The sequence below is a fragment of the Mobula hypostoma genome, chromosome 8, assembly GCF_963921235.1.
Source record: "Mobula hypostoma chromosome 8, sMobHyp1.1, whole genome shotgun sequence".
Taxonomy (NCBI): Eukaryota; Metazoa; Chordata; class Chondrichthyes; order Myliobatiformes; family Myliobatidae; genus Mobula; species Mobula hypostoma.
This window is the reverse complement of record NC_086104.1, coordinates 129,454,600-129,482,307: the sequence shown is the minus strand read 5'-3', so window position 1 is coordinate 129,482,307 and position 27,708 is coordinate 129,454,600. Positions and strand designations below refer to the sequence as shown.

Genomic DNA, 27,708 nt, shown 5'->3' with positions numbered 1-27,708 from the left:
CGGCAGTGTACGCTTTCTCGAACACCTACAGCCTGCTATTCTTTGCTCGAGCCCTTCAAGGGATCGGCTCGTCGTGTTCCTCTGTCGCAGGTACTTTTCTCAACATAGATGAACTCGAGATGAAGGGGTAAGTGCAAGATGCCACTTGGAGGAGAGAAGCAGCAGAGGAAAGTAAGTGGATAATTCAGAGCCTGTGCTTTAAAGACTGAAGATTGTAGAGAGAAGAAATGACACACAGGTGTAACAATTTTCAAGGTCTGACGAAAACAAAAGTGGCAGGCAGTCAAAAGAAATTATCACATTTCAGTTTGGTGACCTTGGAATCAAAACAATGTAGAATAGAAGGAAGCTACTTTGAAGTGTTCACCTAACCAAGAATGTCAACAACACATGGTCTCAGATGTAGAAGCAGTTTTGCAAGTTTGAGCTTTAGTATGAAATATAAGAAATGTGTGGTTTGTAAACGAAATCTCACATTCTTGGAAATAGGGTTGGTTGGGATTCTAAAGACAATGTAGTAGTTAGGATTATAACCGGAGCTAAAAGTAATTGTTTAGAATTATGTAACGGGGGAAAAAAAGCCCTTCAACCCAACTCACCCATGCCAATCAAAATGTCTATTTGATCTAGTTCCATTTACCTGCATTTGGCCCAAACCCCTCTAAACCTTTCCTATCCACAAGCATGTCTAAATGTCTCTTAAACATTGTAATTGTTAAATACTATGACAATGAAATAATAATTGGCTGACATGTGCATATTCACAAGCGCAATTGCCGAATCTGTGGTTGTGACAAAAGGTAGACATGGGGGTTGGTTATTGAGTAAAGAGTTTCTGAAAAGGAAGAGTAATCATGAAACAGTAAAAGCGGGCTACAAGGTGAGCCAACAGTTACATCAGGGTTGGAATAATTTGAGGTGTCAGGTCCAGAATTTGGTGGGACACAAAGATCAGATGTCATTGACACCAGGTTTTTCCAGAGGGAATCTAGGGGATTGTTGTCCATGGAGCAGAGGATCAGTGAAATTGACTGGAAAAACGTTTGATAGGGTGGGGAGGAAGTAGGGTTGACAAGTGTTAAGGAATGGTGTTAGAACATAGAACAGTTCAGCACACAGACAGACATGTCAGCCCACATCTGTGCTGAGCATGACTTCAAATTAATCCATTCTGCCTGTATGTAATCCATATCCCACCATTCTATCCTTATCCATGGGTCTGTCTCAAACCCTTTGACTGCCAGCATTGTATCCACTTCCATTACCACCCCCTGACAGCCACATTCAAATCACCTACCACGTTCTGAGTGTAAAATAAGAAACTTGCCCCACACGTCCTGTTTAAACATTCACCCCCTCACACTAAAGTGATGCCCTCCAGTATTCAATGTCTCTACCCTGGTGAAAAGATGATTGTTGTCTACCCTATCTATGCTTCTTACAATTTTAAAAACTTATTGACACTCTAGTGAAAAGAATGCAAGTTTGTTCAACCTCTCATTATACCTTCCCTCTCCAAAGGCTCTACATGCTTCTTATCATGGGGCTCCAAGTGCAGCCTTGCCAAAGTTTTATACAACTGCTTCATGACTTCCTGACTCTTATAGTATACTTTACGCCCCTAGCAATGCTACATGCATTCTTTACCATTCTATCTACTTGCACAGCCACTTCCGGGGAGGTGAACTATCATCACCACTACCCTTTGGTCTAATCTTTATGAAGATTAGAGTTCAAATTAGTTAGATTATCTTCACAGCACCAGGTTCAGGAACGGTTATCACCCCTCAACCTTCAGGCTCTTGAACCAAGGGGATAACTTCACTCACCCCATCACTGAAATGTTCCCACAATCAATGGACTTGCGTTCAAGGACTCATCATCTCATGTTCTTAATATTCATTGCTTATTTATTGTTATTGTTTTATTTTGTATTTGCACAGTTTGTTGTCTTTTGCAGATTGGTCATTCGTCCCACCTGTTGGGTGTGGTCTTTCATTGATTCCATTGTGTTTCTTTGATTTATTAAGTACGCCTGCAAGAAATAAATCTCAGGGTTGTATGCGGTAACATATATGTACTTTGATAATAAATTTACCTTGAACCTCGTTCCGTCATTATATACCTCTCATCTGCCCAATTTTGCATGAATTAAATGTGACGTAAAAATATTCAAACAGTGAACAAAACCAAATGGTTCTGTCCACCCCAACCTGGCCCACTTCAGCCAGCAAGATTTGGTCAATGGTTCCAAATAATCAAAGCTTTGAAGTGTAATGGGCCAGTGGTGATTCACTGAAACTTTAACGTGGACAGGCAGACTGAGAATGCTGTCCCATCAGGATTCATTCCACTGCCTCTCTTAGAGGATTAAAGTTGTGTAACTGGTGGTTTCTTTCCTTGTAGGTCTAGGAATGTTGGCCAGTATTTATACTGATGACAATGAAAGAGGCAAAGCCATGGGGATAGCACTGGGAGGTGTGGCATTGGGAGTACTCAGTAAGTAATTTACATCTTGGAGCTGGATTCAATTGTACACTGTTGCATTTCTAGGAGCTAAACGGACCAAATATTATGATGTGCTTCCTTGTAGGGTTGCACAATAAAGAGGCACCACTTCAAGAGGGACGGACACTGGCTGTGGAGTAAGGAAGGAGGAGTTAGGAAGAGGAAGGGGAGAGGGGAGAAGGTGGGGTGAGAGGAATGGAGGGGGAGAGAGGTGTAGGAAGATGGACAAGGAAAAGGGGGAGAAGTAGAAACATAGAAAATAGGTGCAGGAGTAGGCCATTCGGCCCTTTGAGCCTGCACCATCGTTCAGTACGATCATGGCTGATCATCCAACTCAGAACCCTGTACCTGCCTTCTCTCCATACCCCCGATCCCTCTATGCACAAGGGCCATATGTAACTCCCTCTTAAATATAGCCAATGAACTGGCCTCAACTGTTTCCTGTGGCAGAGAAAGAGGGAGTGCAGATTTGGAGAGAAAGGGAAGGGAAAGGGGAGGAGGGATGGAAAGCTATTGAAGATGAAGGAAGCACAGGGAAAGGAAGTGGAGAGAGAAAGGGAGGAGGGAAAATGAGGAGGGAGGAGAAATGACAAGTAAGAAGGGAGAGGTTAAGAGGAAGATCAAGAAAAGGATGGAGAGGGGCATGGGAAAGAAGGATAAAAAGAGAGGGTGAGAAATATGGAGAGAAGTATGGTGGGTTTCCCCACATGGTGCAAGTATTTCCCGTCGCGTGCCGGTGATAATAAATCTGATTCTGATTCTGACTCTATACAGCTTAGAAGAACAGAAGGAGAAGCACAGAAGGGATACCATGAGGCTGCCAGCCTGCATGACACTCATACATTTTCCAAACTAATTTGTAGAGCCACCGATATGTTACAATGTGCACCGAACTGCGCCAGCTTCCAGAATTTCGATGTTCTTAAATCTCCAGAGCATGGCTAGCTGGCGTGGCCCCTTTAAGAAATCAGGATTGTCCCGCTAATTGGCTGCCATGTTTTGGCACCATGTTTTCAGTATTTAAGGAGCACCTGAACAGAGGTTTAGTGCTCCATCATAAGGTCAATGTGGGTTATCATCTGGTGACTTGTTCAAGGTTCAGTTCATGTTTCAGTCTCATGCTGTGTCATGATCCTCCAGCACTAGGATCTGAATCATCCACATCCAGGTCTCTTGTCACACAATAAGGGTACAAACAGAATAAAGTGAATGGCCTTTTTAATGCTCTCATGCCGAGAGCTGTTTTCCCATCTGGATGTGGATTAACCGGTTATTTCATTGTTTGCAGTTGGAGCACCTTTTGAGAGTGTGATGTATGAATTTGTAGGAAAATCATCTCCTTTCTTGACTTTGGCTGCTTTGACTCTACTCAATGGAGGTCAGTATAATTTTGTTAAATTCTAGAGGATCATGATTTATGAGAAAGTTTAGTGGACAAAATGGCTCCTACTAAATGTTCCGCACCACCTGATAGGTGGAGGTCACCTGCCCTGTGGCCTATTTCCTTCACTCCTCCCTGCATTGTCCTTGCAGGAGGCAGCTCTGGCCTAGCCTGGACCAGAATTTGAACCAGTTTCCACATCTGATGGGGGTTCTTCACAATCCCATTTCAAAATTCTACTTTTCAGCTGGTCAGCTGGGATTCTGTAGGCAATTTCAAGTTAAACACAGAGCCTGCCATGTTAGTTATCTCCGTTGTACTGCATTTGACTTTGTGCACCTCTGAAAATATAAATAGTACACAGAACATAGGACATACAACAGTACAGTACAGGAATAGACCATTTGGCCCATTATGTCTGCACTGATCCTGATGCCAACGTAACTCATCCCACCTGTCTGCACATGGTCCGTATTCTTCTATTCCCTACCTCTTCAAAACAGGTTGAGTAAAATATAATTAGTGTTGCTGTTCCCACTTCACTTGCACTAGAAACATAGACAACCTACAGCACAATACAGGCCCTTCGGCCACAATGCTGTGCCGAACATGTACTTACTTTAGAAGTAACCTAGGGTTACCCATAGTCCTCTATTTTTCCAAGCTCCACATACAAACAAAACAAGAACTGGATCCATTCACAGACAGCTTTTCCACGTGTAAGGTTTTACCAAATACATAAATACAGTATTTGTTTATTTATTGAGATACAACACAGAACAGCCCCTTCCGGCCTTCGAGCCACACCACTCAGCAACCCCCAGTTTAGCCCTAGCCTAATCACAGGACAATTAACCTCCCAACCGGTACATCTTTGGACTGTGGGAGGAAACCCACGCAGTCACAGGGAGGACATTCAAACTCCTTACAGGCAGGGCAGGAATTGAATCCGGGTTGATTCCCACCACTGCCTGTAGGGAGTTTGTAAGTATGAGAACTTACAGAGGAATTGATACAATTGGACAAGTGCATTCAGAGGATCTTGGTTCTGACTCTGAAGAATAATCTCCTACGCTGGTCACTCCCAGGGGAAATTCTATGGGAAGCTGGTTGTGACACAACTAGTCAGGGTCAACTCTGGGCTTCCACCTGAGCAATGAAATCGGGCAGTGCCATGTACAGAGTTCAGCCCCTTTCTCTGTTGGGGAGAAAATAGCCGCCAGAACTGTCAGGTCCGCAGTAGTCGGGGACAGAGGACTGACAGCATGTCAGCTCCTCTTGTCCTGAAGGAGTAATATAAAGGATTCAGAAAGGTCCAAAGATACATTGATTATCGAAGTATGTAAGCTTTGGGGATGTCTGAGGTAAGTTTTTTTTTACAGAGAGTGGTGGGCGTGTGGAATGCACTGCCAGTGACGGTGGTAGAGGCGGATACAATAGGGTCTTTTAAGGGACTCTTAGATAGGGACATGGAGCTTAGAAAAATAGAGGGCTATGCAGTAGGGAAATTCTAGGCAGTTGCCAGAGTAGGTTACATGTTCGGTGCAACATTGTGGGCCGAAGGGCCTGTCATGTGCTGTAGATTTCTATTTTCTATCTTCAGTATGCAACTCTGAGATTCGTCTTCTCCAGATAGCCATGAGAATAACCATGGAAGCTATTCAAAGAAAAACGTCAACCCCCAGTTTCACACAAACAAAACAAATCTCGCAAATGGCAACACAATCTTCCAGATAATATAAAGGAAGAAGTAAAATATTACTTCCAAATTGGCCAGTCTGTTGTCGGACCACTGTATGTGAGCTGCATTTTGCTTTAGCAAGTTGGTTGTACTCTGTGAATTGAAAGGTGACTGTACACAAACATTATATACAGCACGAATTCAGACACTTTGGTGCAACATGTCTATTCAGAGGAACATGGAAATGATACCGTGCAGACTGCCTTCAGCTCATATCCAATATACAATATCAGATTTACAAAATTAAATTCAAGGAAAATAATTAGAAGAGATAAAGGCATATTCATTGTACTTAGAAATGATTGTAGTTTAAGAGTTTATCACAAATAATTCATTTTAACTAACAACTCAGTTAAATAACATGCTTTGTGTGGTAACTTGATGAAACTGCTAATTTGCTTTAAAATTGACTTCCTGAATTCTGTGACAATGTATTTAGTTCTCCAGCTCTGCATTCCTCAGCCCACCATGCCTGTCTGTACCTGAGGTAAGTAACCAGTCTTTTTATCTACCTCATCAGCAATCTATACTTCCACTGAATCACTTGCAACAACTTGCACTTGAGTACCCACCTGGACTGGAAAAATGTCCAAAGTTGATTCGTATAGCCTGCTCTGGCAATATTGTAGTGCGGAGACAGGCCCTTCAGCCCATCGCGTCCATGTTAACCATGGTGCCTTCCTGAGGTTGCATTTGGTCCCTATCTCTTTAAATCTTTCCTATCCGTGTCCTTTAAATGTTGTTATTGTACCACCCGAGCACTTTGGCAACTCATTCAATAAACCCACCAGCCTCTGAGGGAATAAGTTGCCCTTCAGTGTTATGTTTTGTAACTCCAAAAACTAATTGAAAGAAAAGGACGGGAACCCGGGGAAACGTGTGTAATCTGTTTTACTTTCTTTTAACTTGGTGAGGCGCGCATATGTGACTGGTGCCGTAGTGACGTAGGCCATTCATGTACTTTTATATATAACCTGTAATAAATAATGTAAACAAAGATCACTTAATCAAACAATATATTTACAATATTACTCAATATTGCTGAAATATTAATTACGCAACATTCCTCCCTGCTTGGCTATAAACTTCAGTTCAATATAGAATGTATCTCAAAACAAAAATGTAACATATTGCTCTCTAGTTATTATATATATGTGTGTATGTGTATACTATGTACTATACTCAGCATGCTATATAATACAATTACTATATGGACATCCACGTCATAGCAAATTTTAAATTGGCCCTTCCAGGCCTAAAGATTTGATCCCGCTATGGAGGATTAAATGGAATAACGTCTTTGCTGACAAGGGGGCCACTCTGCTCAGCAGGTGAGACTTGTGGCTGTGAATCAGTTTCAGGTTCTGAAGTCTCCTCCGTGGTGGTTGTAGGAGTCGAATCTGCAACTGCAGGAAGTGGTTCTAACAGCTTTGGACGCCTTTTTTTCCTCTAACAATTGACTTTGTTTGTCTCAGCCGATCGATGTTTGGTCTCCAGGTGACATGGGACTCAATCCCCTCTGTGTGGAGAGTGGTCCAGTTGTGTCCTTAATCTTTCTGAGTACTCACCTCTGTAGTCTGTGGCCAGGACTGCTTTTCCAGGAGTGATATATAGAAGCTCCTTGTTTGAGGAGCCCCCAATTAGTCTCAGCTGTTTGTCCTGCATGCTCCTTCTGAGCTTGGGTTTGAGGGGATCCAAGCGTGAGCACAGGGGCGACCCAGGAACAGCATGGCTGGTGAGTTGTTGGTTGTGGAGTGTGCTGCAAGGAGGAAGTTGGCGAACTTCTGATTCAGTGTTAATGAAGGTAGTGTGTTCTGCCGACATTTCTCACAGTGCGTTATTCAGAATCTGGACAAACCTTTCCAGCAAGTTATTTGTAGCTGGGTGGTACGGTGCAGATGTAATGTGCCTTATTTCATTCATTTTCAGGAATGACTGAAACTGTTCCGCACCAAACTGTAGTCCATTGTCAGTGACTAAAGGTTCTGGAACACCAGTCCTTAGGAAGAGACTTCTCAACACATAACAGTGTGTGAGGCTGTAGTGGAGGCTATTGGGAACACTTCTGGCCACTTTGCAGCTGTATCCACTACCAAGAAATTTGTGCCCAGGACTCCTCTGCCAGGGCAATGCAGGCCATTCCCAAGGGTGGAGAGGTGCTGTCATTGGCATCTTTTGGGCATGCTGGTATCCTAAACAGTGCATAGCAGCCTATGTGATCTGTGAGCTATCCCCAGGCCACCAGACTAAGCTTTGCCTAGATGACTGGCATGTCACTCTTCCAACACTTCAGCTTTCAACGTGGCTGGTACAAAAACTCTCAATCATAGTCATACTTTATTGATCCCGGTGAAAATCCCCTCATAAGGCAACCTCTGTCAAGGGCAAGTTCATCCCGACACCAGTAAAAATGGGGGAAATGGGATTTCTGTTGCACATTCTAGCTATTTTGGGTGGCCGTGTAGACCTGAGACACGATGGGGTCTTTTCAGGTTTCCCTTTAGGCAGGCATTCAACTTGCGTTAGGGAAAATGCTTCAAGAGGAGAGTCCTGATTTGAAAATGTTTCAGGTATTTCCTTTTCCAAGGGTATACAGAATAATCCATCAGCATTTCTATGATTAGTTCTCTTCTAGAACTCAATCTTGTAATTGTGTCCTCCAAGAAACAGAGCCCATAAATGTATTTGTGCTGCTGCACCCTTCTGTGGATTGAAAATGGACACTAGTGGTTGATGATCAGTAATGAGGGTAGACTCTCCCCCAGACAGGTACTGGGTGAAACATTTTACTCCCCAAACCAGACTCAAGGCCACTCTGTCAACCTATGCAAATTTTTTCTCTGCAGCGGTAAGAGAATGTGCTGCAAATTCGATGTGGTGTTTGCTACCATCACTGATAACGTGACATAACTGCACCTATACCATAATGTGAGGCATCACAGGCAAGTTTTACTGGACGATGTGGATCATAATGTGCAGATGCCATCACCATTTTGTTTGCCTTTCGAAAAGCCATCTCACACTGTTTTGTTTCCCTGCCGGGAGTAATGAATTCAAGGGCTGGAGTATAGGTTTAGCAGGAACCTGTTTAGTAATTGAGAAATCCTAAAAAAGACCACAGCTGTGATACATCCTTTGGCCTTGGGGCATCCACCACTGCTGAATATTCTCAGCACACTTGTGTAAAACTTGCGTGTCAATGGTGTGACCACTGTAAGTGATGCTTGGTTTAAAGAATTTACCCTTGTTGCATTGTGCTCTGAACCTCTGATCTTTTTAACGCTGTTTTGAGATTTTTTTAGATGTTTCTTGTCATCCCCACTGATACATTTGATGTCACCCAGGTAACACTGAGTGCTTGGGCAGTCTTGAGCACCTGGTCATTGTTTTCTGCAGATGCTTCTCCAAAAAGATATGCAAAGGTAAACTCTATCCTGGCAGAAGGCTTTGATCTACTTTCAGTACTGAGTTGGTGGTGACCTTAAAATCACCACAGATCCTGACAAAACCATTCTTCTTGGCTACTGGGAACACTGCCGTTTCCCATGAGCTCCATGCAGACTTGGAAAGAATCCCTTCAGGCTCCATGCAAACCAGCTCACTGGCTACTTTATCACAGATGGTATAAGAACCAGGCAGGCCTTGTTAAACTTCGGTGTGGCATTTTAATTTTACACTATTTTACCCTTGACATGTTCGAATTTTCCAATGATCATCCAACTCATAACCCTGAACCAGCCTTCCCCCCATATCCCCTGATCCCTTTAGCCACAGGGGCCATATCTAACTCCCTCTTAAATATAGCCAATGAACTGGCCTCAACTGTTTCCTGTGGCAGAGAATTCCACAGATTCACCGCTCTCTGTGCGAAGAAGTTTTTCCTAATCTCGGTCCTAAAAGGCTTCCCCTTTATCCTCAAACCGTGACCCCTTGTTCTGGACTTCCCCATCATTGGGAACAATCTTCCTGCAACTAGCCTGTCCAATCCCTTTAGGATTTTATATGTTTCAGTAAGATCCCCCCTCAATCTTCTAAATTCCAACAAGTATAAGCCTAGTTGATCCAGTCTTTCATCATATGAAAGTCCTGCCATCCCAGGAATCAATCTGGTGAACCTTCTTTGTACTCCCTCTATGGCAAAGATGTCTTTCCTCAGATTAGGGGACCAAAACTGCACACAATACTCCAGCTGTGGTCTCACCAAGGCCTTGTACAACTGCAATAGTACCTCCCTGCTCCTGTACTTGAATCCTCTTGCTATGAATGCCAGCATGCCATTCGCCTTTTTCACCGCCTGCTGTACCTGCATGCCCACTTTCAATGACTGGTGTATAATGACACCCAGGTCTCGTTGCACCTCCCCTTTTCCTAATCGGCCACCATTCAGATAATAATCTGTTTTCCTCTTTTTGCCACCAAAGTGGATAACCTCACATTTATCCACATTAGGTTGCATCTGCCATGAATTTGCCCACTCACCCATCCTATCCAAGTCACCCTGCATCCTCTTAGCATTCTCCTCACAGCTAACACTGCTGCCCAGCTTCGTGTCATCCGCAAACTTGGAGATGCTGCATTTAATTCCCTCATCTAAGTCATTAATATATATTGTAAACAACTGGGGTCCCAGCACTGAGCCTTGCGGTACCCTACTAGTCACTGCCTGCCATTCTGAAAAGGTCCCGTTTATTCCCACTCTTTGCTTCCTGTCTGCCAACCAATTCTCTATCCATATCAATACCTTGCCTCCAATACCGTGTGCTTTAAGTTTGCACACTAACCTGCTGTGTGGGACCTTATCAAAAGCCTTTTGAAAATCCAAATATACCACATCCACTGGTTCTCCCCAATCCACCCTACTAGTTACATCCTCAAAAAATTCTATGAGATTCGTCAGACATGATTTTCCTTTCACAAATCCATGCTGACTTTGTCCAATGATCTCACCGCTTTCCACATGTGCTGTTATCACATCTTTGATAACTGACTCTAGCATTTTCCCCACCACCAATGTCAGGCTTACTGGTCTATAATTCCCCGGTTTCTCTCTCTCTCCTTTTTTAAAAAGTGGGGTTACATTAGCCACCCTCCAATCCTCAGGAACTAGTCCAGAATCTAAAGAGTTTTGAAAAATTATCACTAATGTATCCGCTATTTCTTGGGCTACTTCCTTAAGCACTCTGGGATGCAGACCATCTGGCCCCGGGGATTTATCTGCCTTTAATCCCTTCAATTTACCTAACACCACTTCCCTACTAATATGTATTTCCCTCAGTTCCTCCATCTCACTGGACCCTCTGTCCCCTACTATTTCCAGAAGATTATTTATGTCCTCCTTCGTGAAAACAGAATCAAAGTAATCAAGTTGCCTTTGTCTCAGCCATTCACAGCCCCACAATGCTGGTCCCCCTGTTTTTTTTATCACATCCAAGCCCAAAGTGACTTGATGGTCGTTGTTGTTATGACACACACTCGCCCCCGCCAGCCTCCAGGGTTTAGCTGCTCTAACTCTCCGGAATATGGGTAGTTGGCAAGGTTCCTTTAAAAATTTAGACCCCCCCCCCTCCAATTGGCGGCCAAGTTTAGGCGCCGGAATTTTAATATTTCAGAGCACCTGAACTGAGTTTCACTGCTTAATCATTAGCTCAACTTTGGATTCTCATCCAGCGTTAGAACCTTGTCTTCATTTCAATCTCATATGTCTTGATTCTAGTCTCAGACACTCCAGCACTTGGGTTATAACCATCCTCACATAGGTCTCTTCTCATAGTTCTAGTTCACTGTTAAAAATGTAATTCCCACAGGAGTTATTTTTCTCCAGTATAAGATTTTAGTTGGATACCTACTAGCTACAGTTCAGTATCTTTGAAGTGACATTCAAACTCATGTTGTGGAATGACTGAAGCAGCTGAGTCAGTGTCCAATTCCATTATAATTAATTTACTGTTCACTTCTGGTGTAAGCCATATTCCTTTGTTTCCTGTTAATTTTCACAATATAAGTCTCAAGGCTACATAGTTCTGTGTCACTCTCGCCATTATCAGAATTTTCATTAACAGCAGACAGATTAGCGCTCTTTCTGAAACTGCAATTTGACTTTTTATCTTTTTCTCTTTGCTCTGTGGTCTATTTATTTTTGTCTGTCCAACATGCTTTTTGTAAATGTCCTACCTTGTAACCTCTTCTGGAAGTTTTGCCTTTAAACCTTTAAGTCTGGTATATGTGAACCCCTGCCACAACAGCAACACAATTTGTTTGGCCAGGTAGGTTTCTGTTTCAATGTTGCAATTTTGTTCACGCTCACTTTCATTCCTCAATTGTGTCTCTGGCTGCAGTTTCCATTGATATAGTAATTTCAGCTGCTCTTTTAATTATAAGCTAGGCTTCCATTAGGAGCCATTGTTGAATGCTTTCTTGTAAGTTTCCACAAACTAAACAATCTCTGGTGCATCAATAAGCCCAGACTATTTCTTCAATTCAGCCATGTGAGCTTAAATGGACTCCCCTGCCTTTTGATTCCACTCTTGAAACTAAAGTATACTGCAGTCAACAGTGGCCTTGGTTCTAAATGTTCCTGCATTACATTCACGATATCAGCAAAGCTCATTTTGGCTGATTTACTTGGAGCAGTCAAAGTTCTAAGCAAACTGTCTGCTCTTCAATCAAAGGCACTCAGCAAAACTGGCATTCCTTTCACATAGACTATTCCATTTATTTTAAAATACTGCTCAATTTATTCAGTATACAACACCCAGTTATCTGTGTGCAATTGAATGCATCTATCTTTCCGATGTAGCCGCCATTTCTGCTTTTTATATATGTATTATTATTATTATTATCACCTGATACTCAGTGTTTATGAATCCGTGAATTTTATCAAGTGATTTGCCTTTTTTTTTAAACTCAAACATCTCTATTCCCGTTCAGAAAAACTTGTGCTATGCTTTTTTAAAAATTTGATTGTTTTGCTGCGCTCAATCGGGTAGGTAGTCATCTCAGGTTTGTTTTACAATTTCCTCATTGCCACTGTTATGTTTTGTAACTCCACAACCTAAATGAAAGAAAAGCATGGGAGCCCGCGTTTTGTTTTACTACTTTTTTCCTTAACGAGGCATGCACCTATGACATGGTGGCGTAACGACGTATGCCATTTACATACTTCTTACATTTAACCTGTAATGAATTATGTAAACAAACAAAGATTGCTGAATCATACAATCTATTTACAATATTATTCAAATATTGCAAAAATATTAAATACACTACAGTCAGGAACCTTTAAACCTTTCCCCTTACTTTAAACCTGTGGCTTCTGGTTTTAGATTCTGCTATCCTGGAATAAAAACTGTGGTAATCCATTTTATCTAATCTCCACATTGTTTTATAAACCTTTATAAGTCACACGTCCCCAGCCTCCCTCTCTCCAGGGAAAACAGTCCCAGCCTATCTAGTCAGTCCTTATAACTCAAGCCCACCAGTCCCAGCAACATCATTGTGACTCTTGACTGCAGCCTCTCAAGCATGGTTACATCCCTCCGAGAGCGTGGAGATCATAACTGCACAATATTTCAGGTGCGGTCTCATCAATGTTCTGTGCAGTTGTAACACGACTTCCACATCTGGCGATGTCAAGTATGTCATATCCTCCTTCACCACCCTGTCTATCCACTGTGCATTAGTCTTGGGCACATATATGTAGCTAGGATGCCCAAGATATTTGCACAGTACTTTAGTAATTTTATTTTTTGCACTGTATGCCTGCTGCAAACAAAAACAAAGTTCATGAGACATGAGTGATGAAAATCCTGATTCTGATATGGAGATGTGGGTCTCTATTGTGGACTGAGAGTGGGAAGTAGACAGGGAAAAGGGGGAAAGGAGAGAGGAGGGATTCAGAAGCACCAGAGAGACATTCTGTAATAATCAATAACCCAAATGTTTGGAATCAAATAACCTTGTCTTGTCTCTCAGGGCTGGATGTCTGGACCTGTGCCACCCCCATTCCTGGCACTCCTTCTCTGCCACCTGTCCCACACCCCTCCACCCTCCCCATTCCCTACATCCGTTGTTCCTGCCAAATTTAGAAACTTGCTCCCTACTAGATAAATACAGTACCATGCAAAAGTCTGAGGCACCCTAGCTATATACAGTGCCTATAAAAAGTGTTCACTTTGACACAAAAGTCTTTTTTTGTTGATCAGTGTTAAAAAAGCAAAATTAAATACACTGTGATTCAATGTTGTAAAACAATAAAACATTGAAACTTCCGGGGGTGGGGGGGTGGGCGGTGAATAACTTTTATAGGCACTGTATATGTGTCCAAGACTTCTGCACAGTACTATTTGTCACTGCTTTCTGGAAACTATGTACTTGTACACCTAGTTCTCTGTCATACAACACTCCCAGGGCCCTGTCTGTCACCAGGTTCGGATATGGCCCAAGTGCGGAATGAGAAACACTGAAGCCGGTCGATAGATCACAGACTTTAATGCGAACAGTGTTAAAGGGGAAATAAACAATAAACGCTAGCCCAAACAGGGCCGTTAACTAAAACTCTCAAATGGAAAATGAAGCCTACACTACGGCTGAAAAGAACAGTTAAGAATTAAACGAATACCGCTAGTCTTCAGAGTCAGTTGACTCGACAGTCCAATTTCTCAGGCAAGGCGGAATGCAGGCAGCGAAGTGTTGCTGTGTCCAAGTCTTGACAAATACTACAACGGAATGAATGCAGTTAAATACTATCACAATGAAATAATAATTAGTTAACACGTGCATATTCACGAGCACAATTGCTGTATCTGCTGTGCTGCCGAATCCGTGGTTGTGAAACTGTCATTCACAGCACATGCCCTTCCCTGGTTTAGGATCTGGCAAGTGTGGATTGGGACAGGCTGTTTTCTGGCAAAGGTGTATTTAGTAAGTGGGAGAGCCTTCAAAAGTGAAATTTTGAGAGCGCAAAGCGTGTATGTGCCTGTCAAGGTGCATAGCAGGTTTATGCGAGTAGTTTGAAGGATAGGAAATGTAAGAGAACATTTAAGAAAGAAATTAGGAAAGCTAAAAGAAGGCATGAGGTTGCTCTAGCAGACAAGGTGAAGGAGAATCATAAATGATTCTACAGGTATGTTAAGAGCAAAAGGATTGCAAGGGACAAAATTGGTACTCTGGAAGATCAGAGTGGTAATCTATGTATGGAGACAAAAGAGATGGGGGGGTCTTAATTTTTTGCATCTGTATTTACTCAGAAGATGGACACAGTCTATAGAAGTGAGGCAAAGCAGCATCAACTTCATGCACCCTGTACAGATTACAGAAGAGGAGGTGTTTGCTGTTTTAAGGGAGATTAGGGTAAATACGGTGTTCCCTCAGACCATGCGGGAGGCAAGTGCAGAAATTGCAGGAGGCCTAGCAGAGATAGTTAAATCATCCTTAGCAACAGGAGAGATACCGGAGGATTGGAGGATAGTCAACGTTGTTCCATTGTTTAAAAATGGCTCTAAAAAACACCAGGAAATTATACGCCAGTTCACCTGACATCAGTAGTGGGAAAGTTATTGGCAGGTGTTCTAAAGGACTGGATATATGAGTATGTGGATTGACATGGTCTGATTAGAGATAGACAACTTTGGCTTCTTATTTGGTAGGTCATGTCTAACCAATCTTGTAGACTTTCAAGGAAGTTACCAGAAATGTTGATGAAGGCAAGGCAGGGGATGTTGTCTACATGGACTTTAGCAAGGCACTTGACAAGGTTCTGTCTGGGAAGTGGGTCAAAAAGCTGCTGTCGCTCGGTATTCAAGATGTAGTAAATTAGATTAGACATTGGCTTTGTGGGAGAAGCCAGAGAGTGGTTGTAGATAGTTGCCTCTCTAACTGGAGGCCTGTGACTAGTGGTCTGCTGCAGGGATCACTGTTGGGTTTGTTGATGTTTGTCATCTATATCAATGATCTGGATGATAATGTGGTTAACTAGAAAGACCTTCAGAGCTTGCAGTGGAATCTGGACCTGCTGGAAAAATGGGCTGAAAAATGGCAGATGGAATTTAATGCAGACAAATGTGAGCTGTTGCACTTTGGGAGGACCAGCCAGAGTAGATTTTACACAGTGAATGTTAAGGCACTGGGGAGTGCTGTAGAACAAGGGGATCTGGGAATACAGATCCATAATTCATTGGAAGTGGCTTCACAGGTTGATAAGGTTGTAATAAAAGCTTTTGGCACAAAAGCCTTCGTAAATCAATGTATTGAGTACAGGAGATGGGATGTTATGTTGAAGTTGTATAAGACATTGGTGATGCCTAATTTGGAGTATTGTGTGCAGTTTTGGTCACCTACCTACAGGAAAGATGAAAATAAGATTGAAAGAGTGCAGAGAAAAAATTAAAGGATGTTGCCAGGACTGTAAGACATGAGTCATAACGAAAGATTTAATAGTTTAGGACTTTATTCCTTGGAATGTAGAAGATTGAGAGGAGATTTGATAGAGCTGTACAAAATTATGAGGGGTATAAATAGGGTAAATGCAAGCAGGCTTTTTCCACTGAGGTTGGGTCAGACTCCAACCAGACGTCATGGGTTAAGGGTGAAAGGTGAAATGATTAAGGGGAACATGTGGGAAACTTCTTCACTCAGAGGGTCTTGAGAGTGTGGAATGAGCTGTAAACATAAGTGGTGCATGCAAGCTCAATTTCACTGTTTAAGAGAAGTTTGGATAGGTACATGGATGGTAGGGGTGTGGAGGGCTATGGTCCCAGTGCAGGTTGATGGGAGTAGGCAGTTTAAATGGTTTGGCATGGACGAGATGGCTGAAGGGGAATGTTTCTCTGCTGTACTTCTCTTTGACTCTATGACTCTGATTTCCATCTTCCATTGCTTTGTCAACTTTCCCCATTAATTTAGATCCTGTTGTAGGCTTTACTGTGCACCGCACCACCATTTTCAGTGGTATCCACAAACTTACTTATCAGGTTCACCTAATTTTCATCCAAATGTGATAAATCTTCAACCACCATCAAAGATATATTCAAAAGGAAATGCCTCAAGGGGGCGTTGTCCATTATGAAGGACCCTCATCTTCCAGGATATGCCGCCTTCTCATTAAGTTTCTGTCCAATGCCATCATGCACTAATCTATTTGGACAAAGAAACCAAAAGAATGATAACACGAGGAATTCTGCAGATGCTGGAAACTCAAGCAACACACATCAAAGTTGCTGGTGAACGCAGCAGGCCAGGCAGCATCTGTAGGAAGAGGTACAGTCGACGTTTCAGGCCGAGACCCTTCGTCAGGACTAACTGGAAGAAGAGCTAGTAAGAGATTTCTTGACACCATCTCGTCAAAGCATGTTATTTTAGCCATTGTGCCCGTCAGTGGATTTGACTGCCTAACGTAGTTTACTTGTGTTGTGAGTTGTGGTTTGTGTTTCTTTGATGTGAGAAATTCTATACTTTGACTCTTTCGGTAATTAAAAAAGATCATAATCTAATAAGAATTTTTAATTTAAAAATTGTTAGAAAAAGGTAAAAAAATTGTTACTTAAAACAACATCTTAACCAGAGAATTTGCGTAGATGCAGTTACCAAATTATGCAACCAAAACAACCCTTTCAATTAATAAACAAAATCAAAAATATGGGATTTTTTAGATTTTCATTCTAAATATTCATAGTATGCATATTACAAAAAAAAACCATTTAAAGTCCTGTGCAGTTTTCAGGCCATGTAAGTGTCTCCTGCTCAGAGCAATGGTTGGTCCGTGCAGCTGTAAAAAAAAACAAACAGAACATTGCTGCTAATTGTCACTCTGTTTTGTGTCTTGGAGTTTTACATTGCAGCTTTTCTCACTGATATTCCTGTCCTATGGTTACAGAATCAGAAAGGCTCATCACTCCTTACACTGCTAAGAGACCCCTACATTCTGATCGCTGCTGGTAAGCCAATCTCTTCTTTGTGCATGCACCAGACGACTGTGATTCATTTACAACTTCATCAGATTTTTTTTAATGTATACTACAGTTTTCCATCTGTTGGGTGGTTATCAATTTACAGGAAGCCTAGTTTCCAAGGTACTGTGTTGCTACATCTGTTCAGTTACAAATGTTAATCTGAAAAAACAACAGCGGGGTCCTTGCATACGGAAGGAAGCACGTTTGTTTATACCTGTGTGTCAGACCAGACCTGCACATTGTACATGGAGCTTTCAGAGACTGTAGTGTTTAAAATAACAAAAATAAAGGGTATGACAGTGCAATGATGACTTGCTCTGTTCCAAGTTCTGTTGGAGGAAGAAATTACCAGGTAGATAGAGGAAAAGATTCAAGGAAATTCTCAAAGACTCTCTGAAGAAATATAACAATACCACTAACTCCTGGGAATCTCTGACCCATGACTGCTCAAGATGGGGTACAGAGCATTGGGAGTGGGAATGAGAACTGTATGGTCTTGCATCAAGAGCTTGCAGAGACCCTGCACAACTATGAAAGGAGCAAACAACCACAAAAACTGCACACCCCAACTTCCATGTCGGTTCCTTCTGTGGAGCCCACACTACCTTGTTAGCTTTCTCAGAACACACAAAACTCATTATGAAGGTACAACGCTGGCTGGCAGGGTGGAGATGTCTGTAAGGTCCTCCGTCCCTCAGCTAGCCTGCAGGTCACCCTTGAGCAAGGAGTAGCACCTGCCTAGCCCACCAATCAGGATCACATAAAGCTATGGGTGCAGGTGGCGGATGGTCATATGAGCAGCTGGTGCATATCGCAAGTCCTGGTTATGCAACGACTGACGCCAGACAGACAATCTCTGAAGGGTATTGATGTTGGCTGGGGTCACCTGTCTTGCAAAGTCACTGCCCAGAAGAAGGCAATGGCAAACCACTTCTATAGAAAAATTTGCCAAGAATAATCATGGTTATGCAGACTATGATCACCTATGTCATATGACACGGTGCATAATGATGATGTCACACGACACGGCACATGATGATGATATTATTCTCAATCCTGACGGCCTGCCTAAGGAGTAGAATGCCACTGCACTAAGTAATCCAGAAACCAAAGAGCTGCTGAATTGTTATAAACCCCACTTGGTGCAATTGCATCCTTTAAGGAAGGAAACTAATCATACTTAACCCATTCTGACCCCTGTATGATCCCACACCAATGAGGGTAACTGTTAATTACCATCTTCCATAGTGACCCAGGAAGGCACTAATTTGTACAAACAGCAAGTCATGATAGATAACCCACCAATATCAGGGCAACCGCAAATCACGGATGAGCAACAAACACCTGTTCAGACAGCAATGCCAAGAATGAATTTTTAAAAAGATGCAAAATAAGAGAATAAATATTTTTCAGAGAGTTAGATTGAAGACCCATGGGGCTGGACATAAATATATTCTCACTCACAATACCACAGAGGTAAAGTAAATCACTTTATCTAGGGTTTAAAATCCTTTGAAGTTCAGTACTTCCTCAAAAGTTGACTATTCCTGCCATTCTTTGGGTTCTATGAACGAAATCAATACAGGCTTATGAGCGCTGAAACACTTTTCAGACAAACTGTTGCACCCATATTAGGAGAAGGTGAAGGGACTAGTCTAGTTTCTACAATGTTCTGTATTGGTATAATTTCAGCCTAAATCAGTTGCATAAATTCATGTTTAAGATGGTGCTTTCTTCTCTCGAGGATCCTTGTGTTTCTCGAACATGGCCATTGCTATGCAGGAACAGGCACTGCCGATCTGGATGATGAAGACCATGTGTTCACCCAAACTGCATCTGGGTATGAGATTGTTAACAATATTTGTTCTGAAAGCAGACTTGGTAACATATCAATTGGAGTTGCACAGTCAGTTTCCTCCATCTTTCTTGTCTAGATTAACCCAGGTTTGTTACTCCTGACAGGTCTGGTCTTCCTACCATCCAGCATTGCCTACGTGCTGGGCGCTAATCTCTTCGGAGTTCTTGCCAACAAAATGGGCAGGTAGGAACAACATGAGAAATCTCTCCAACTGGGGGAGGCATTCTTTTACACTATAGTATCTAGCAAGCAATAACTTGTCCAATGCCAAATATAACTACTATATTTAAGATGCCAGATTCACTACAAGCAACGATTCCCAACTTTATTTATGCCATGGACCTTACCCTACTGAGGACTCCAGGTTGGGAACCCCTGACTACAAATGAATGGACTTCTACAAGTATTTGAATACTTGTGATGCACATTGAGCCATCTTGAAGCTGGACCAATATTATGTAAAATTAAGTCACTTCTTGATAATTTTGCCAAATCACCAACAGAACTATGAAAGGTGGACAAGCTTGCTTTAAGACATTACTCCTACATTTCACTGGAATCTAGCGTGCACTGATAGATCACTTTTGCATGTGGTACCTGAAGCTGTCATTTCAGAATCAAGTTTATTTTCACCGGCATGTGTCATCAAATTTGTTAGCTTAGTAGCAGCAGTTCAATACAATACATAATATAGAAGAAAAAAAACAAAATAAAATAATAATAAAAACGTGGATCAATTATAGTATATGTATACTGAATGGATTAAAAATCGTGCAAAAAATAGAAATAATATATATTTTAAAAGTGAGGTAGTGTCCAAGGGTTCAATGTCCATTTAGGAATCCGATGGCAGAGGGGAAGAAGCTGTTCCTGAATCGCTGAGTGTGTGTCTTCAGCCTTCTGTACCTCCTAACTGATGGTAACAGTGAGAATAGGGCATGCCCTGGGTGCTGGAAGTCCTTAATAGTGGACACTGCCTTTCTGAGACACTGCTCCCTAAAGATGTCCTGGGTACTTTGTCGGCTAGTACCCCCATTAATTGCTGTTAAAATTATACAAACATGAGTGAAATGCTGGTTGGTGGTGTCGTGGTATCCACATTGGACTTCGAGGAGAGTGGTCCCATGTTCGAATCCAGCTCACTCCTGGCGCGCTTTCCACCCATGCTGGGTTGAGGGTTGAGTGTTCAGCTAGCAACTCAGCCTCATATTAAAAAAAATACAAGAATGCTAAAGAAACGGCAAAATGTGCCACAAGGTGTGAAAAGGAACAGCAAACAATGAGTGAAAATGGAGAGGTGTGGGTAAAACAGAGAGGCAGGAAAGAAATCAAGGAGGGACAGGTTAAACAGAGCAGCAGTTGACGTTTCAGGCTGAGACCCTTCTTCAGGAATTCAAGCCATTTATGATGTTAGGTTTCATCTCGTAGGAAGCAAAGACCTGTAAACCTTACCAGAGCTGACATGTACCTGAATCCACGTCGAACTTCAATTGGAATTGTTTTCTCGCTCTTAAAATAGATTTCTGTAGGGTGTGCCCGGAAATTTGCATAGTTCCAGATCATCAGTCTTGAATGCCACAGATCAGCAGACTACGAATCTCCTGGTTCAGCCACAGCTTTTCGTATCGATATGTGCGCTATGTTTTCGAAGGGACACACTCGTCCACATAGGTCTTGGTGAAGTCTCAGACACAAATATACAATTAATTCAATTCAAAACCATCCCAGTGATTTTTTTTCTAAACTGGCATACAAACTGATGGTTTTATGTAATTAATAGATGTATGAAGGTTGCAGACCAATCAAGAACGGATTTTGCATTCTCAGACAATGATAGTATATTTTCTGTTATGAGCTGATGTTTATGTAAATATGTCTTTACATTCTTCTTCTCTCTGTATGCAAAGGTGGTTGTGCTCCCTGACTGGAATGGTGATTTTGGGGATCAGTATGATCTTAGTAAGATCCTCGTTTCATTTAGTTTTAATACTTCATGCAAATTTAAACTCTTACTGCGCCCTTCCTTTCCTTGATACTAACAGAAGTACTTTCTGTGTCCTAGCTCCCGTTTGCCACGAACATTTTTGAGCTGATAGCACCTGGGTCCGGAATAGGCTTCTCGATAGGTCAGTAGAACAAAAGATATGAATACATTTGTAACCAGGATCAGATGAGAGGCAGGGTCAGTTATTCTCCAAACCCCAGTATGTGGCATGATTTGTGGCTCCAAGGTGAACTAATACTATTATGGTTTCAGCTTGTGTTGTAAAGGGAAGATGTAAAAAAAAAAGACACATTTCTCAAAAAGCAAACCTAGCACATGTCCAACAAATTAATTCAATGTGATTCCTAGCACAGTCTAGCTCAACTGTCAACAATAATATGTACGAAGTGCAGAGTTGAAACTATTCCAAGCCTCTCCTGAACAATAACTGTCTACAGAGGAGCATGGGCTGACACCATCCCACCCACAAGGGTTGGGTTAAGGCTGTTTGTTTTATGAGGCAAAAGTCTTCCGCTTTGTACTTACCATTGAACGGGTTTTCCATTACTGTGAAACCAAAGAGAGGGCTGTCTTCAGATCAGATCTAGGATTTGGAAAATATTTCTGTTGCCTTAATTCTGAGAGAACCTTTTGATATGAGCAGGGATGATCGATTCTTCGATGATTCCCATAATGGGCCACCTGGTGGATATTCGGCATGTCTCAGTGTATGGAAGCATTTATGCCATCGCTGATGTGGCACTCTGTGTGGGATTTGCTATTGGTGAGTCAATATCTATATTTCCTTGGGAGTACAGCTCAGAAGGAAGCCATTTATCCAATCACAACTGTGTTGGTTAAAGATGAAGATATTTAAGTTACTTCCTTGGATAGCAAACAAGTCCTCACTCTTTTCAAAGAGCTGGTTTGGTCTATAAACTTTTGCTATCAACGTCTGTATGATGTTAACTTCTCTGAAATGTTTCCCCGTGCCTCCTCACCATCCCAAACTTCACTCCTGTGGTTTCCCTTTCCCGACCAATGGAGTTACTCTTTACTTGCTCCTTGACCTCTTGGAATGTTGAATAATGGAGGTATTGCCTTGGATGTCAATTGAAATTGTAGCACATATCCGAGGCATGCTTGCTAACCCAACACAAGGACTGCTTAAGTGTCCACCTGCCAAACCAGCATAAGAGGAATGTTTTGTTTGTAATTTTAACATGTTTTCAATTAAAAACTGCATTTCTCAATTGCGAGTACTACTCACTTCAGTACATTTACTCCTTCTCCAAGGAGATACCATGGTAGTCATAAATCACACAACAATTTATAAAGTACCTCCAAGAAGAACATGAGCAGGTCCAGGCAAACTCCAAGCTGCAAGCAATCCTGCTTGGGAATATATAGCAATTGCCTCGTCTTTGGGTCTAAACCCTAGAACTCCCAACATATTATGAGACTACCTTAACTAAGAGTCTCCTCTGTGGGATCTTTCAGCTTTCTAGAATTCATAATATTAAAGAAACATCCCCATTCAAACACAAGAACTCCTTGATATTTATTGTCTTTGGAGGACAGGTGTTGTTGAATAATTTCACTTGAAGACTGTTACTATTGCATCCCAAGGATTAATAACTTTTTGTCTACTAACCAGGGCCTTTACTTGGAGGTGCTGTAGTCAAAGCAATTGGAATCAAATGGCTAATGTTCATCATCGGAGTCATCAACATATCCTATTCTCCACTCTGTATCATCCTGAGAAAGCCACCAGTCAATGAGGAGAAAATGGTAAGAGGTATATTTAAATATCGCTGGAAAGGAAGAGGCCAGATGTATCGTCCACATAGCACAGTTCTTGCACATTTTATGTCAGTAGGTGTATTTCGCTTACGGTGAGGGGCAGGGTAATCCTTGAAAGATAACCCTGGGGAGGGGTAGTTAGGAGTGGTAAGGGAGAGAGAACTTGAAGAAGGAATCAAGTGAGGAATGAGCAAAGAAGCTATTGATGAAGTCAAGTTTTAGTGAAGGGGGAGAAGGTTTGTGGGGAAGGAGGCATTGTGCTCTGAGCTCTGCAGTGAGGTGAGGTAGAGTGGATCTGTCTCTCAGTAAAGGGAAATGGTAAATGCTTTGGACTCCTTAGCAGCAGACTAGAAATGAATGAGCCTCTATAATGATGCGAACTAGATATTCCAGCTTGTGCAGGACATGTTTGGAATTCTTCTGCAAACAAATATTGGCAAAACATGTGGTACATGCTAATTCTGTCACCTGCAGGGTAACTATGTTCACATGTAGAAGGAGCCAGAGCACATTCTGAAGGTGCTGTGTCACCACATTAAGAAGTAACTTTTCAAATGCAACCACGTAACATGCTGAGCAGCAGAACAGAATTTGTAGCCCACTGTCGAGCTGGCCCATTACCCTTCCTAGGACTTGTTGCATTCGTTATGTTACATTCTGAAAGAATTTAATTGTCTGTGAAATACTTGGGGAAATCTGGGTAGAAATATCATTATTGCTGTGGAGTGAATCCAGGGGATTGTAGTCATTGAATTGCTGTGTGTGTGGGACATTGATGTATTACTGCCAAAAGAGCCTTCCTTTGCTTTTTTTTTTGAATAGAGTGTTACTAATTTATTTGAAATGGGATTAATTATGTCATCAAACTATTGGGTGAAGAGGTGTCAAGTATTTTTGTGCTAATGTTGGACAAACTTAAAAGCTAATCCTTTTGCTTTATTTATAGATTATTTTGAACCACGATGATGCAGCAAATGTAAATTTTTATACTTCTGAGAGGTTTGGGCAAGAAATCCTGAGGACAGAAGCCAGCAATAAAGAAATGGGGAGCACAGGATAGATCCAGAACTGTGCTGACACACTGATGGTCAGACCAAGGCTGTAACCTTCTTCTGCCATGGGTGCCAATTAAACCGTGCCAGGGATCTGTTCATGTGACCAATGTCTATGATAGACCACAATGTGGCTTCACAGATGACCATTTTACTTGAAAAGATAGTGATAGTGAAACAGTCTAATGAAATTGTGCGCTTTGGTCCTTTGCACTAATAGGTTGTAGCTTTAACCTCCCCCAGACCTCTTCATCTGACCCCATCAACTTGTCCTTCCACTCATTACCCCTTCATTTCTTCATCCAGATTTCATAAAAGGCCTTATACTTTTCACCTTAACCAATTCCTATGGTAGTGACTTCCATAATCTGAAAACTCTTCTTGCAGAGGAGTTTTTCTGAAGTTCTTTATTTCTTTTTACTTAGAGATATAGTACAGAAGAGAACCTTCCAGCCCTTCAAGCCACGCCACCCAGTAACCCCCAATTTAACCTGAGCCTAATCACGAGACAATTTACAATGACCAATTAGCCCACTAACCTTTGGACTGTGGGAGGGAGCCGCAGCACCCTGAGAAAACCTAGGCTTTCCATGGGGAGGACATACAGATGGCATCGTAATTGAACTCTGAACTCCGACGTCCTGAGCTGTAATGTCATCGCGCTACCTGCTACGCCTCTGTGGCACCCATTTTGGTTCATCGGTAACGATGAAATTAAACCTGCTCCAGTTTACAGCCCAAACCTGTGGACCTGTTCCATCCTTTTCCAGTACTTTTTTAAGACTACTAAAATTATGGTCACTACAGACAAAATGCTGCCTGACTACCACTTCCATTACTTGCCCTGCCTTACTTCCTAAGAAAAAGCCCAGTGTTTCACCACCTTTATATATTGTCAGAAATCTTTCATAGGACGTAGAACGTAGAAATCTATAGCACATTACAGGCCTTTCAGCCCACTATGTTGTCCCGACCATGTACCCTACTCTAGAAACTGTCTAGAATTTCCCTACCACATAGCCCTCGATTTTTCTAAGCTCCATGTACCTATCTAAGAGTCTCTTAAAAGACCCTATTGTACCCGCCTCCACCACCGTCGCTGGCATTGCATTCCACGCACCCACCACTCTGTGAGAAAAACTTATCTCTGATATCCCCTCGGTACCTACTTCCAAATACACACACTTATGTTAATTATTTCAGCCCTGGGAAAAAGCCTCTGGCTATCCACACGATCAATGCCTCTCGTCATCTTGCACACCTCTATCAGGTCACCTCTCATCCTCCGTCACTCCAAGGAGAAAAGGCCAAAATCACTCAACCTATTCTCATAAGGCATGCTTTCCAATCCAGGCAATTTCCTTGTAAATCTCCTCTGCACCCTTCCTATATTGCCCACATCCTTCCTGTAATGAGGGGACCAGAACTGAACACAGTACTCCAAGTGGGGTCTAACTAAGGTCTTGTATAGCTGTAACATTACCTCTCGGCTCTTGAAATCAATCCCACGGTTGATGAATGCTAACACACCATATGCCTTCTTAACAACGCCGTCAACCTGCGCGGTAGCTGTGAGTGTCCTATGGACATGGACTCCAAGATCTCTCTGATCCTCCACACTGCGAAGACTTTTACCATTAATACTATATTCTGTCTTCAAATTTGACCAACCAAAATGAACCACTTTACAATTATCTGGACTGAACTCCATCTGCCAATTCTCAGCCCAGTTCTGCATCTTATTGATGTCCCACAGTAAACTCTGACCCTCCTCCAGACTATCCACAACACCCCCAACATATGCGTCATCAGCAAACTTATGAACCCACCCTTCTACTTCTTCATCCAACTCATTTCTAAAAATCACAAAGAGGAGGGGTCCCTTCCTTGGGCACGTTTCACAAATTCCTCCCCATTCAAGCCCCTAAAACTCTGGGTGGACCAGTCAATAACGGTCTCTAAACACCTGCTCCTCAAGTTCACGCTGACGATTGGGAAGGTGGGGGTGTCTAAAATAAAGCCCAACTAGAGTGACCCTCCACTTCTTGTTTCTAAATTCTACTCATATTGGCTCACTGGACAATCCCCCAAGAACATAACATCACACTGTCTATCTATCTTTCTTCCTCTCCATCTCCCCCCCCACACCCATCTGCACCCTCCCCACCCATCTTCTCCCTATACCGCTCTATCTCCCCCACCACTTTCCCTCTCTCTCAGGTGGAATGAGGGAAGACGTACCTCACCATTGGTGGCACTGAAAACCTAGACTCTGCACTCAACCTTTGAAATTGTTTCTATGGATTTGCAGTACGAATGTGTGAAGTGCACAAATTAGCGGCTCCATCTCGTTAGTTATGATGCAGGGTGGCTTTCAGTGTGGTGTGTGAGACATTGTGATCGAAACCTTTCTGGATTTAACTGCTGCATAAATAAACATTGCATCTGATTCCCAAATGGGAGATCGTGACATCAATCTTGGGATTCTATACCCGTCAGTTACTGACTTCCCTCCTTTATACTGTTGGATTTTAAATTACACAACTCGGTTCACCCACTCTTTACTGTGTCATTTTCACAAGATATGTTTTGAGACTCAGCATTGATATTACATACCACTTAGATAATTAGATTTGGGACTTCTCCAGTGAGTTTATCCATTGGTTAAACTTAAGGTCTTTGATTAAGAATTAATGTAGCTGATCGAGCTCCATCTGCCTTGCCAATAAGCACACGTGTTAAAAATGGAGCAGGGTTATTTATCTTTGACTTCTCCTGGGGCTCCTGGAAACTAGACTCTGTCTGTGAAATAAAATACAGAAAAGATAACTTGTGTTTATCCCCTTGCACCCAGGGGAACAATATTTGAAAGGAATTAGAATTGTGCACAAAAAAGTTTAAAGGAAAACTTGGCAAGAAATAACAACTGATAAGGGCATATTTTTGCAGCTGTGCCAATCCCACATTCATGATCATTGAATGAAAGGAATTCACTGAGCTTCTGGAACTGGTCAAACTGAACATCATTAAGGAAGGCAAATACAGGTTTTGGTTTATACAGGTACACCTTCATTAAAATTCTATAGCACTTCCTTTCACAAATCGACACTTGCAAGAGACACATCTTCGAATCTTGAGGAAGGCTCCAGGATCAACTGCAAAAGTCAGCATGCTGAGTGCCTTTTTCAGCATCGTGTCTACCTATGGTGCCTATTTCACAAACTATACACTTGTCAAAAGGGTTGTTGTCACATGTCTAGTGTGGTAATGTAGTGAGCAGTGCTGGTCACTCTCACTTTCAGCTTCCACCGCTGGTTAGTAGTCTCTCAAAAAGGAGAGCTGACTGTGTAAGTCTCTCCCTGCCAGTACATACCCTTTCCAACAGCAAGCCTCACGTAGTGCCCCCTCGCTGGTGACGCACACAAACTGAAATCTG

General features: G+C 42.2%; 1 protein-coding gene across 1 annotated transcript in view; it reads left to right on the top strand.

The window, feature by feature from the left end:
- LOC134350949 (chromaffin granule amine transporter) overlaps positions 1–26,722 on the top strand; it is a 48,971-nt gene extending 22,249 nt beyond the window's left edge. The window contains exons 5-17 of the mRNA XM_063056823.1: positions 7–90; positions 2,407–2,499; positions 3,797–3,886; positions 6,070–6,104; positions 14,263–14,277; positions 17,506–17,560; positions 19,320–19,415; positions 19,538–19,616; positions 21,341–21,392; positions 21,496–21,559; positions 22,082–22,201; positions 23,075–23,208; positions 24,167–26,722. Of these exons, the coding sequence (XP_062912893.1) occupies positions 7–90; positions 2,407–2,499; positions 3,797–3,886; positions 6,070–6,104; positions 14,263–14,277; positions 17,506–17,560; positions 19,320–19,415; positions 19,538–19,616; positions 21,341–21,392; positions 21,496–21,559; positions 22,082–22,201; positions 23,075–23,208; positions 24,167–24,280 (1,031 nt within the window). The 3' untranslated portion in view covers positions 24,281–26,722. The remainder of the gene's footprint in view (positions 1–6; positions 91–2,406; positions 2,500–3,796; positions 3,887–6,069; positions 6,105–14,262; positions 14,278–17,505; positions 17,561–19,319; positions 19,416–19,537; positions 19,617–21,340; positions 21,393–21,495; positions 21,560–22,081; positions 22,202–23,074; positions 23,209–24,166) is intronic.
- Positions 26,723–27,708: the final 986 nt, after the last annotated feature.